Genomic DNA, 13,052 nt, shown 5'->3' with positions numbered 1-13,052 from the left:
TTATACACAACATTGTTTATTAAAAGTGGATAATAATGTATGATGATAGGTAAAAGGCACACAAAAGTCACAAACCAATCACTGGGAATCATGAGGCAACAATCAACTCACGCGGAGTCCGAATCTTGGGAGGCGACTCGCGGCTGTGTGTTTAGTTGCCTGCATCCAGTATTACGCAGACCATGAATGGGAGATACCCTTCTCCCTCTGCGTTCTTGCAGCTATCACTCCTGTAAACATACCTCCGAATGACATACCATTCTTGACATACCTCCCATCAGAGAATGGACATGGGCCTTCTGAGGATGTTGTTAGTGGGTGGGGGGGCTTAGGGTCCTATGAGTTGAGGGGGAAGGGCCTCTGCGGATTGGGATGTTTTTCATGTTTTCATGAGTAGTTCCTAAAGCGTTTTTGTTTGTGTCAGGCTGCATCCTGCTGGGGATGTCTGCTGTCGTCGACGAGTGGCATTGCTATGGGGTGGGGGTGTCTGGTCTGGTCCAGGTGGGTGGTACATGTCTGCATGAAGGCCAGGTCAAAAGGTCTCCCGGCAGAACATTGTATTATTCACTTCTCCTGTCAGCGGTTTTAATGTTGTGGCCGGTCCGTGTAGTTTGCTATTGTGCTCATTAGCCCTGGAGTCTCACTGGATTTCGCAATGCACCCTGCAGAGTATGCGAGGCCACGGTCTCAGTGGGACGTTGTGACATCTCTTACAGGAATGCTGGTGGAAGATATCTGGCTTGGCTCCATCCTGAAACCTGATAAAATGATTAACAGAACTGCCGCATTCTGTAGAAAACATTACACTCAACAAATGTTGCTCTGCAGACGTCTGCAGAGAAGACAGAGGGACGAATGCAATTGAACTTGCAAATGGTCGGCGAGACTACAAAGCAGTTGCAGACGTTTCTTTGTCTCCAGGGAAGAAGCACTGGGCTGTCCCTGGAAAATAACATGACGAAAGTTACACAAATATATACACTCAAGAGTCACATTTCCAGTTCAGTCTGTTAATGCCCTGCAGGTATGTCTCCAACAGCCTGGATGTGTAAATTTGGTGTGGGGGGGGGGGGGGGGGGCTTTACCGTTAGGCTGCTGAACTTTGTGGGACTTTCTTTTCTTGCCGATGAGGTCAAAGGGTGTTGAGGTGGAGTCTGGGAGGCATTAAATGAGGCCTCCGTGCTGACAGCGCTCAAACTCGCAGAGAATTTTACACCAGCGCAGGGGGGGGAAATAGTTCAAAGTTCAAGAGGCGGAAACGGAGTGGATCCATTTCGGATCAGTGTAAAGAAGCAGGACTCACACACGTCTCCCGTTAATCATGATTGCAATAATTATTTGTACCGTTTTGGCAGTTTTGCAACTATTTATTTACTGGCGGAACCCGTACATTTTGAAAGACTTCAGATATGCCGTCACCGCGATTAAAGTCGCGATGCACATGTCCAGAGTGAAAAAAAACTTTTACGGCATGCTGGACTGTTTTCTGGATAAGGTGAAGAAGCACCCGCACAAGGAGTTCATCGTCTTCGAGGACAGCTCCTACACGTACAGCGACGCCGACAAGGAGAGCAACCGGGTGGCCTCGGCCCTGTCCGCGCATGCCCGCCTGGAGGAAGGGGACACGGTGGCTCTGTACCTGAACAACGAGCCGATGTTCGTGTGGGCGCTGTTGGGGGTGGCCAAGCTGGGGTGCACGGCGTCCCTCCTCAACTCCAACATCAGGTCCAGATCCCTGCTGCACTGCATCTCCTGCTGCGAGCCCAAGGTCCTGATCGTTGGTGCTGGTGAGTTGGGAAAATGGACCAAAAACATTATGTTTTTACGCAGCTTTCCAGACCTCCTCGAGCAGGGGCTCCCTGAGCCAACAGTTGCCTGTTTCGCAAAATAACCCTGCAGTTAGTTACATGTACTGTTTGCTATGTCTACTGTGTACTGTACTCTCGTTTACTGTGCGGGCGTCTTAACATAAATAATGATGTACTTGTAACAACTCGCTTTCAGTGAATGTGCCCAGGGGCCAGTGCATCTTATATTGAGGAGTTTAACACTTTGAATGAGAACAATCCAACCGAACCCTTAAAATTTCTTGTTTAAATTGTGGGCAAACTTTTATTCTAAGCTATTATATTTTTTATATTTTTATTATTATTATTATTGTGATTGCACTGACCTCTGTATGAGTTTAGCTCTTTCGTTTTGCTTCTGTCACAGGCTGCTCAACAGTTTTCCTCCACAACCAGTTATTTTTTTAACTTATTTTTATTTTAAATGCTTAAAAACTCACTTGTAAAGTTGTAAATTGGTCAACTGTACATATTTTTACATGTTAATACTTGTTAATACAGTCTTATACATATTTTCAGTCTTCCTTTACCTTTTGCACTGTTTATTTTGTTGGTGTGTTATGTTTATGTGTGTGTATGTTTGTGTACAAGCTACTGGACACTCGAAATTCCCCCAGGGGATGAATAAAATAGTATTCTATTCTATTCTATTCTACTTATTTAAGTCTCTACAGAAAAACGCCGTGTCATTCTGTCTACATTACAGCATGTATGTGTGTCAAAATGATAATGAAGCTTGATTTTATTTGGTTTTTCTAGATCTTCAAGGGGCTATACAGGAGGTGCTGCCATCCTTGAAGGAGCAGGGCATCGTTGTGTTTATCCTCAACGAGCACAGTGAAGTGGATGCATTGAAAGCCTCTGTGACAAACTTCAGCTGGCCTCAGACCTGCCTCCGTCCCCAGCTGAGGGCCAACTGTAACGTGAAGAGTCCCGCGCTGTACATCTTCACCTCAGGAACCACAGGTAATGTGACAGGCTTATCTGACCTTGATCTCTTATCTGCTCTGATCTGTATTTTTTATTTTTTTTTTTATTTTTTTAGTGCGCAGGCCTTGAGCGTCACAAGCGGGACGATAAAAATGCCCTTTCTCAGTTTCTGATGTCTGTCCTGTGTTATCTTTCAGGGCTTCCCAAGGCGGCTATTGTTACCCAGGAGAGGCTATGGCTGACAGCTTTTGTTCAGAATTTCGCTGCTGTGCGCTCCGACGACGTCATCTACATCAACATGCCCCTCTACCACAGCGCCGCTTGTATGATGGGGCTTTTTGGGGCCATAAACAATGGTAATGCCCAAGCTAAAAAAATAAAGTCACAGAAATACAAAATACGGATTTCCATCCTGATGTTAACACTGAGTTTATCAAAGGTTAAATCAACAGTTATATGACCTCAAACGACAGGCTCTGCTCTTCATTATTTGTATTTCAAAGTTCAGTTTATATGACAGGTCCTTTCAGTGTGAGACTGTAATTTTGTTGATGTGTGCGTCTCTTTCGCCTCTAGGCATCACAGTTGTTTTAAGGCGCAAATTCTCCGCCTCCAACTTCTGGAATGACTGTAGAAAGTACAACGTGACTGTTATTCAGTACATAGGGGAGATTATGCGCTACCTCTGCAACAACCCAAAAGTAAGCATCATCTTAACACCCTTCATTCGTTGGCAGCTTAAGTTGTTTTAATTAAACGTGCACGGGCCACCAGCACCCGCATTAAACAAATGCATTGTCTCACTTCTCCTTTAGCGAGACAACGATAAGGATCATAGAGTCAGAGTGGCTCTAGGTAACGGATTGAGGGCCGACACCTGGGCTGAATTCTTGGAGCGATTTGGAGACGTTCACATCTGTGAATGCTACGGGGCGACCGAAGGGAACGTCGGTTTCATCAACTACACGGGCAAAGTCGGAGCTGCAGGCAGAGAGCATTTTCTCCACAAAGTAAGATGAATCCTATTCGTTTGCCCTCGTTTATGGGTGCATTTGCATCATTACAACATGAAGAGTATATAAATGTTCTTGTTTAATAATTGTGTAAATAAAGACCATTTTATTCTGAAATTTCAGCTGGGACATTCGTATGCGCTCATAAGATATGACACAGAGAAAGAGGAGCCAGTCAGAGACTCTCGAGGATTTTGCATTAAAGTCCCGAAAGGTAATTCTGTCTTCTCCAAAACCTAGGGCCTGAGCTCTCGGACTTTTAGTTCTTATTGAAACGAATCCTTCTCTTTGCTTTCACGCGCAGGAGAAACTGGCTTGTTTGTGGGAAAGATAAATAAACAAACGCCTTTCAGCGGCTATGCCAGGAGCCAGCAGCAGACTGAGAAGAAGAAGCTGAGGGACGTGTTTGCGAAGGGAGACCTCTACTTCAACAGTGGCGACCTCCTGAAGATAGACAAAGAGGGATTTGTGTACTTTCAGGACCGCATTGGAGACACTTTCAGGTTTGTGGAGGAAGAAAACCGGACAATCTCTGCAAAATAGTCATCACATAGAAACGGTTCCAGTGGTGACGCGGTAACAGGGCAACATCTGGCTTGGGAAAAAATGTCAAATAAAACCAGTATAGTCGGTGAAAATGCAGTATGAGTGACAAAACACCACATTGCGTCAAACAATGCAAAATATAGCTGCCTTCAGGTGAATTAATACTTAACTAACACTCTCATCAAATGCAGGTGGAAAGGAGAAAACGTGGCAACCACAGAGGTGGCTGATATTTTGCTCATGATCGACTTTGTTGAGGAAGCTAATGTCTACGGTGTGAAGGTGCAAGGTAAACAATTATTTATAATCAGTCATATAAGATTTATTAAGGAAAAGAAATGTAAAAGCTAAACAAATCATGTATGTGGAGCAGTTGCCTATCTGTAATTAGTCATTCCCTGCATTGCCATAGTAAGGAAAAGATAAAGAGCTGTTTATATTCACGCTCCGTATTTAATTTGACCTCGACTGACCAGGACACGAGGGAAGGACCGGAATGGCGGCGCTGACGCTGAAGGAAAACGCGAACTTTGACGGCAAAGCTGTGTTTCAGCATGTCAAAAACTACCTGCCCAGCTATGCACGGCCGCGCTTCATACGCTTACAGGTGAACAAAGTCCCACTGAATTTGAACAAAACTATACTTACATTTTTTTATTTTTTTAAAAGTCTGAAAAAGTAGCAACTGTTAAATCACAATTTATTTTCCTCTGTCAGGATGCATTGGCGGTGACTGGGACGTTTAAGCAGTTAAAGGTGAAACTGGCAGAAGAGGGCTTCGACCCATCCATCATCCAGGATCGTCTATTCTACTTAGACGACACCAGCGGCTACCTACCCATGACTTCGCAGACGTTCAACGGCGTTTTAAACGGAACAGTCAGACTCTGAACGAGTTTTTTTCTTATATGGTAAATAGAGCCACGTATAGATAAATTAACTGTACACTGAGCACAAACTATCTCACGAACTACCTTCAGTGTGGAACCATGTGTACAGAAATATAATTGAGCTGGATTAACTTTTGATATCCTTTTTATTTTAATTTATTTTTTAACATGATTGTAAATAAGTAATCCCATGTTGTCATTCACCAATCTCAAATTTGCCAAGTGCCTCCTTTGCTGGCTCTGCATCTGCAGAGATATTGCAAAAGTAAACTGCTTGAGAATCAATAAATAATTAACTGTGTGGTCGTGAAGTATGTACATTGGTTTTCGGGATTGTTACAGAAGCTTTGGTGCTGTTGCAGTTTCCAGTGCGGTGGGAGAGGGAGGAGAGTTAGCAGTGGGAGAGGACGAGATACAGTTCATTCTTCTGCAGGTGGAGGACAAGTGTTTTTGAGCTGCCTGCGAAACCTTCATAGGGCAGCACAGCTGGTGCCGACTACACTGCACCCATGGGTTGCAGAAACTGGGCACACTGTAGAACTTGGTCAGCTTTTTCAGGACCTGTTTGCCCAGAAGATTTGAAGGCATCTCTGTAATCTTTAACATGGTGCCACATCCTGTCGCTGATGGCACGGGGAGGCTGCCTGCAGCGTCTTTGAGACTGGGCCTCGATTCAGAGTCACAGCCTGACAGCGGCCCGATGTAAGTGTAAGGCAAAGGCTCGCTGTTGCAGCTGAGAGAGCGCATCGGCCTTCGAGACCGATTCCAAGCCTTGTCGATCCACAGCTCCACTTGAGCTTTGTCCAGCTTGGAGGCGGCGTCCTCTTTCTCATTGGCCTTAGCGTCTGGGTTGGCGACGTGGTTTTCTTCGTCTCCCATGACTTCGTCGTCCCCTGGTTTGAGCTGGTCGGAGTCATTCAAAGCCTGCGTCTCAGCCAGAAGAGTGGAGGCTGTTTTAGAGATGGTGCCCCAGTCCTTGAGGATGTCGTCTGCGGTGGTGAACTGTGAGGTCACGGTGAACCGGATGATGCGTTTGGTGTGAATGTCTGCAGGGATGAGGTACATGGTGCCTGACCGGGTCAGTCTCCTCAGCAGCTCCTGGGTCAAAGCATTTCCTGCCTAGGAAAGGAAATAAAGTATAAAACATTATATAAGTGTTGCAGAATAAAAAATAAACAAAACCAAAACAAAACCTTGCAAGAAACATAAAGCCCTCACTGTAATAAATTCATGCCGAACAATAAAAGTCTCATCACCTTAATGAATGTGAATATTGTTCTAACCTTCACCTTGACATGATAAAACAAGATGACCCTATTCAGGTAACTCACCTTTGAACAAGGTGTGACTGTGACATTTGCACATCCCAACAATGATTAACCAGAAGTCTTGCTTATATAAAACACAATGTAACACCTGCATTGTTATAGTTTTTTGCTCGGCTACAAATACCTTCAGACAGAAGACGACCAGGCCTAGGTGCCTCTTGGCTGGAACTTCAAAATTTGGGTCACTCTTTATGTGACACTCCAAGAGCTTTGCCATCTCAATCCCCTGAAAATAACAGACAAAAAAGAAATGAATTTTCACAGGGTTGTCTCCTTAGACACACTTAGACGACTATGAGCAGATATTCAATCCTAAAATAGTTTGAGAACTGAGTGTGTCTCACATGTCTGATGTGAGCCTGGAGGTTTTTCAACCCGAAGGAGCGCATGACGAACCAGAGTTTGAGAGAACGGAAACGTCGACTGAGAGGAATTTGCCAGTGCTGAACAACAGAAAACAGAGGGGGGTCATTGAGATAGTCGATTCATTGACTACAGTGAAGACATGAATAAATCTTACCATAAAGTCAGTGGCAGCCTGTGAGTTTTCATGTCTGAGGTAAACAGGATCAACGCTGAAGGTTTGCTGGAGCTTATATTTGTCTTTAACCCTGAGATAAAAACCAAATTCAGCAATTTCAAAGACATATAGAGATTAGTGAGACGAGGTTTTGATGTAGTGGACGTACCAGAAAGCTGTGCAGTCAAAATGGACCATCATCCACTTGGAAGGGTTGAAGACAAAAGAGTCCGCAAATTCGATGCCCTCCAGGGACCAGCGCAGCTCCGGGCAGAAGTATGCGGAGCCGGCGTACGCGGCGTCAACGTGCAGCCAGACTCCTTCCTCTTCACCTGTAAAAAGGTTTTCAGCTTTTCTCATAATGCACACAAATCGAACAAAAAGAGTCATAGTTGGAAGTAAAATGTGAAGACGCACAAACTGGTCCCAGTTCGGATAGCTTGTCGAAGGCACACACTCCCGTCGTTCCCAGAGTTGAACAGAGCTGAACAAGAAAGAAACAAAATCCCAGATGAGACGTATAATTTATTATCTTCTTTCCTGTATTTGTACTAATTAATTATGATGATTATGATGTTACTGATTACTTGATGTTGTTTGGCGTGTAGTTTGACCAGATATGTTAGGTTAGAGTTAAAAATATTACAAGAAATAAGTCTGTGAAGTGTATTTTTGTGAAAGAAAAAGATTTTTTTTAAGTATTAAGTGTCACGTGTGAAATTCTAAAGCAAGGTGGGTTTGGATGTCAGCTGCTGAGTAGCATCGCAGAATTGTTTGCATAAGCAGACATGGATGTTAAGAGAAGGTTATATTAATTTCATTCTCCCTTACACTGATGAATCTGCATTTTAACCACTGACTGAGAGAGACTGCAAAACAGTTGCTGCTTACATTTTAGCATAAAGTAAAGGTCACTGATTCTGAGCCGAAACAAAGCTGAAGCGTCTCCACAGCGATGTGAAATACGTACCATGAACGGGACCAGTCCCATCCTCCTGTCTTCCTGTATGGCTTGTTTCAAGGTGTCTCCTCTCAGAGACAGCTGCTCGTCCGTGGGCAGAAACCTGATCTTCACCAGGGAGATCAGACCTGCCTTCTCAACTGAGGAATGAGCCTACAAAAAGCAGTGGCACTCTGAGTCAGTTTCTCGGTTTATTTCATCCGCTCGATGGGACAAGATGAAGCGACACGGACCTGATCTGAAGCGTAGGCCACCAGTCTTGAGTTCAGGGCCGAGTCGTCCACGTCTTGGTCAAGTTCAGCTCGCAGCTGCAGGATTTTATCTTTTCTGGCTGCGAGCAGAGCAACCAGCGTGCTCTCACTGACTGTGCTCTGACATGGAAAGGAAAGTAGAACAGAAAGATGGTGAGCTCTCGGTCACTGCAGGGGACTCTTTTTTAAAGGGCTTGAGATTAAAATAAATTTATGAAGGAGCTGCAGACCTGCAGTATACCTCCACCTCTGCTGTCTGGATGGTGATGCAGGAAGAAAGACGGGAGCCCCAGTGCTTTACACAGCCAGTCCATCACATGCATTTCCAGCTCTGTGCAAGCTGGGCTCGAGGCCTGTTTGAAACCAAAACAGACAGCATATGCTATCATCATGCTTTTTGGATGTGGGGTCTTTGCCATTCCTAGGTGCTGCCCCCTTACCCAGGTGAATCCCACGCAGTTGATGGCATCGGCGAGCATGTCCCCGAGCATGGAGGGATATGACGTCAGACTCGGGTAGTAGGCATGCATGTGAGGGCTCTGCCAGTGAACCACCTGAGCAAAAGACGAGAAAACGTAGGTGTTATTATGTCAGAACCACATCCTTTAAAGATTCAGTCAACTGAGCAAGAAAGCTGAGTTTAACACAGCGACAGAAGGCGCTTACCCCCGGCATAATGACTTTCTCGATATCATTGAAGATATTCTCCCAGTCCTCTGGCTCTGTAGGTGCAGCATCAGGAAGAAGCTCCTTCATGTAACCCGGTTTCACATCTGGAATGACTCTTCTCTCCCTGATGGAGCCCAGGTACTTGGTGATGTAGTCCACCAGCTCCTTACCTGATCATAAACACACTCATTAAAGGCGGTCGTGATATTCCCACCGACACGAATCAACTCTTATTTATTTCAGTTATTGCTTTCTGCGAAATACAGACAGATTGAGTCGAAAGGGTCCCGTGATTACCTCTGCGATTGTATTCCTCAGTCTGCATTTCTGGAGATGAGACCTCTTCGGGCTAATTTGTTGTGGTGCGTAACGGGCGGGTGATGCCTTGTGTGTTCAGTGGCAGAGATCACAGGACTATATAGACCCTGCGTTGAGGAACACGCCCTAGATGGGTGACGCATTTGAACCACCGAACAAATGCCCTCCACGTGTCCTTTTATTTCTAATATTAATATTTACCCTCCTCTCATAGTAATGAGCTATTTATTCATGATACTGTGTCCAGTGTAACAGAGCGATATCATTAACAATAGTATAACTAATAGTGCAACATTTGTCTCTGCAATGGAATGAAAATAAACTAAGTTCTGCTGCACATTTTAGAGCTTTTCTCAGTGTTGATGAAATATTCTGCACCAATCAGCCACAACATTATGACCACTGATGGGAGAAATAAATAACATTGACCATCGTGTGACAACACAGTGTTCTGCTTGGAAACCTTTGGACCAGGCATTCGTGATGTGGATGTTACTTAGACATGTGGCTCCCAACCCAGACCAGACCAGACCATCCCCAGCAGGATGCAGCCTGACACAAGACACACACACAAAAACAGTTTAGGAACAACTAAAAAAAAAACATGAAAAACAGCACAAGGTGTTGACATGGCCTCCAAATTCACTAGATCCCAAACTGGGATGAACTGGAACAAGTCTGATCCACAGAGGCCCCTCCCCTCAACCCACAAAGGCCCTCACTAGCCACTGTTTAGCCTTAAGGGAGACGTACACAAGACAAGACAAGACAAGACAAGGCAAGACAAAACAAGATATCGCAGACAGCTAAACGTTACCTGGAGTCAGGAGCTATAAACCTTTATTTTTTACAGCATGCGTTTTGGCTTGTCACATTAAGGAAAGTACGTTAATCAACTTACTTGATTCCTTTTCTTGTTTCAATAAGTTGTGACAGTACTGCGATGGCATTGTCAATACACCAGTGCTGTTCTTATTCTGCAAAACTCTGAATTTTTAGCTGTTTTAAGTAGTGAACTATTCGTTGAGCAGTAATCAGACACGGCAGCAAATGAACAAAATATGCAAAATTATTCTTTGCATATAGTGCATATCTTAAATTGTTCTTTTTTTTCTATGTAGTCTTATGCTTATTAGGGACACCTTGAAACACTGAGCAACCATTATAGCTGCCTCATTCCGGTTTTCAAGCTGGCTGAGTAATTATTACGCCGCTATCATCTAAGCAGGCAGAAAGAAAACAGTAATAATTCTCCCACAGTCAATGCATTCACAATTGTTTCCTCGCCTCCTCTTGCACGAATGCATGAACGCAACGGCAAAGCAATATTTGCACTTCATCACGACTCCCAAACCAATCTAGAGGTAATGATACAGAGTGAGTGATGAAAAAAAACGAACAATGAATAAACACACAGTAAAGGGTAATAGGATGAAGAGGGCAAACCCGACCGAGCCGGAGCTAATCGCTCCCTTTTAAACTCGGACAAAAGGGTTTGAGCAGCACCTGGACTCTTCACATGACGCCTTATTTGCTGTTGCATTGTGTTCTGACATGCGATAGCCACGGAGGGGTCCTTCAGCGAAACCTATAATTGAGGGGAAATTCAACCACAATTCAGCTATGCCAAACACACATAGGTGTTATACCAGAGGGAAACCGACAAGAGACAACCTGTCCATTGAAACTACCTGAGGATGTTTATCTTTCAAATCAAGAACAAATGGAACAGACTAGGGATAGAGTTTCAGTCCCAAAGCTGTTAATTCAATCAACCTTGGCAAAAGTTGATAAAAAATATTGTCTGACTGTGAACTCAAGCGTTTGTATTCTGGATGTCATCAGTATTTTATTATGCGATATGCTCCAAACTTAATAACATGCTGTCTATTCCGCATATTGCCATTCATGGTAACGTGTTCCTGTAACATTTTCTGCCTCCATTGTTTCCCCATCAGGACACACAGTCTGCTTCAGCGTTCTTCAACAACATTGTTCACCAACATTTTTGGGTGTGCGTGTTTGTTTCAGTCTGTAAACCAGTGTCTTCTTTCTATAGCCATTTATAATAAAAACATTTTCATTCATTTTAGTGTATTTCTTCATCTGGATTCAAAAGATAATTTCATATTTAGGACATATTGCACACATTCCACAGCAATTATTGAGTTTGTTACGTATGTCGAGCTCAAGTTTGCTGTTGAACTAGCCATACAAGTTTTTTTTATTTTTTTATTTGAATGATATTTGAACTTACTGTCGACAGAACATCCGGTAGCACGCAATGACTAATGGAAGTCGTGTGTGCGTTCGATAGAATACACAGGAATAAGTGTGATATGGATCCTAGCACACTGTGACTATTGTGCTCCTTGTGTGCCTTTACGTCTGAGCCTGATGAAAGCAGCTTCAGCCATGATTGTGCAATTGAAGAGCGATCGCTGCCTTGTGACATCAAAGTCAAAGTGCATCAGGTTGTTGTTCCTATTCAAATGAGCAACTACCAATGTAGCATGCACCGATCACAAACAAACCCGTCGGGCTTCATGTTTCAAACCAAAAGTCAAAGGAAAATTAACAGAAAAGACAATGTGGCCACTTAGTTTGTCATGAGCCGGGTCAGAACGGATGCACTGACTAATGATGAGACTGTGAACTAAGCGTGGGTTTAGAAATGCTCCTTCGTGGCTTTTAGTAATTCTGTATGTAATAGCAGAAAAATAAATTCTAATTCATTAATTTTTTCTTTGCTTTATCCTTTTTAATTTCAGCTTACTGCTAACGGTGTAAATCTGAGAGCGTATTGGGCAACTGAGCGTGTTAGTCTTTTATGACCAAATGTTAATGGAGAAAAATAAGTTTAACTGCACCATCAAACTGTAACTCACGACAGATTGTGAAACGTTTATGATATAATGTCTTTATTTCAATGTCATGTCAGTTCCGATCACCATGTTTTACAAGAGTTCACAGTGCACATAATTATTATTCTATATACTGTATGACTGTCCCTTTTCTCCATGAGTATTCAAATACAATCACCGGCCAAAACATTAAAACCACCTGGGAAACCTAGTGTGTAGGTCAGGTTTGGTGCTGCTGTTGGAGAGTGTTGTTATGTCGTAGGGGTTCCTGGCAAAAACAATGTTTAAGTGGGTGGTACATGTGTAAGTAACATCTGCATGGATAAATACCAGGATCAAAGGTTTCCCAGTAGACCATTACACTATAACAAGATGATCAATGTTATTCACTTCTCCTAGTGGTTTTAAAATTGTGGCTGATCAGTGTTTAAACTATATGTAAATATCCTTACATTGCTCTAAGTTACTTTGTTGGCTAGTTGCACTTTATTGTACCCTGGGGGAGTTGTTATCCCACTGTACACTGACTTTGTATGTCACCACCCAAAAGTAACAGACAATACACAGCAGTCACAACACAATGACACACAACACTTAGAGACAAATGTGACATAACAATTGCTTAATAAAAAAAAAAATATTTAACTTCAGCATTTATGTGAATAACCCTGTGCAGGTAGAGCAACAGTGAAATGAGGGGTTTCCGCAAATCCAAACGGATGAAATTCACAGGTAAAAGTTATTTAAGATAAATAACTAAAATGAACATAAAAAAAATAAAAGTATGGAAAAACATATATGCTCAGCTTGGCAGGGCCATCACCCAGAACCATCCAGGTGGAAGGCCGCAGCCCCACATCCCCCGTTGACGAACTCAACTCCTTTCGCACCAGAATCGAGAAAGACAACACCATC

The 13,052-nt window shown here is 43.4% G+C and overlaps 1 protein-coding gene and 1 pseudogene across 1 annotated transcript; one reads left to right on the top strand and one right to left on the bottom strand.

Moving 5' to 3' along the window:
- The first annotated feature begins 1,186 nt into the window (after window positions 1-1,186).
- On the top strand, window positions 1,187-5,527 carry LOC125005991 (annotated as a pseudogene).
- A 33-nt stretch (window positions 5,528-5,560) lies between these two features.
- On the bottom strand, window positions 5,561-9,331 carry hdc (histidine decarboxylase). The gene is made up of 12 exons (XM_047581714.1): window positions 9,253-9,331; window positions 8,953-9,125; window positions 8,727-8,840; window positions 8,517-8,639; window positions 8,269-8,406; window positions 8,045-8,188; window positions 7,492-7,558; window positions 7,244-7,406; window positions 7,075-7,165; window positions 6,899-6,997; window positions 6,679-6,780; window positions 5,561-6,345 (listed from the first exon to the last, which is right to left on the bottom strand). The coding sequence occupies exons 1-12, from the start codon at window positions 9,278-9,280 to the stop codon at window positions 5,563-5,565; spliced, it is 2,025 nt and encodes a 674-aa protein (XP_047437670.1). The 5' UTR covers window positions 9,281-9,331; the 3' UTR covers window positions 5,561-5,562.
- Between the last annotated feature and the right edge of the window lie 3,721 nt (window positions 9,332-13,052).

This window comes from Mugil cephalus, chromosome 3, assembly GCF_022458985.1.
Source record: "Mugil cephalus isolate CIBA_MC_2020 chromosome 3, CIBA_Mcephalus_1.1, whole genome shotgun sequence".
Lineage (NCBI taxonomy): Eukaryota > Metazoa > Chordata > Actinopteri > Mugiliformes > Mugilidae > Mugil > Mugil cephalus.
Note: the sequence above shows the minus strand (reverse complement) of the source record. Positions and strands in the feature narration are given on the sequence as shown.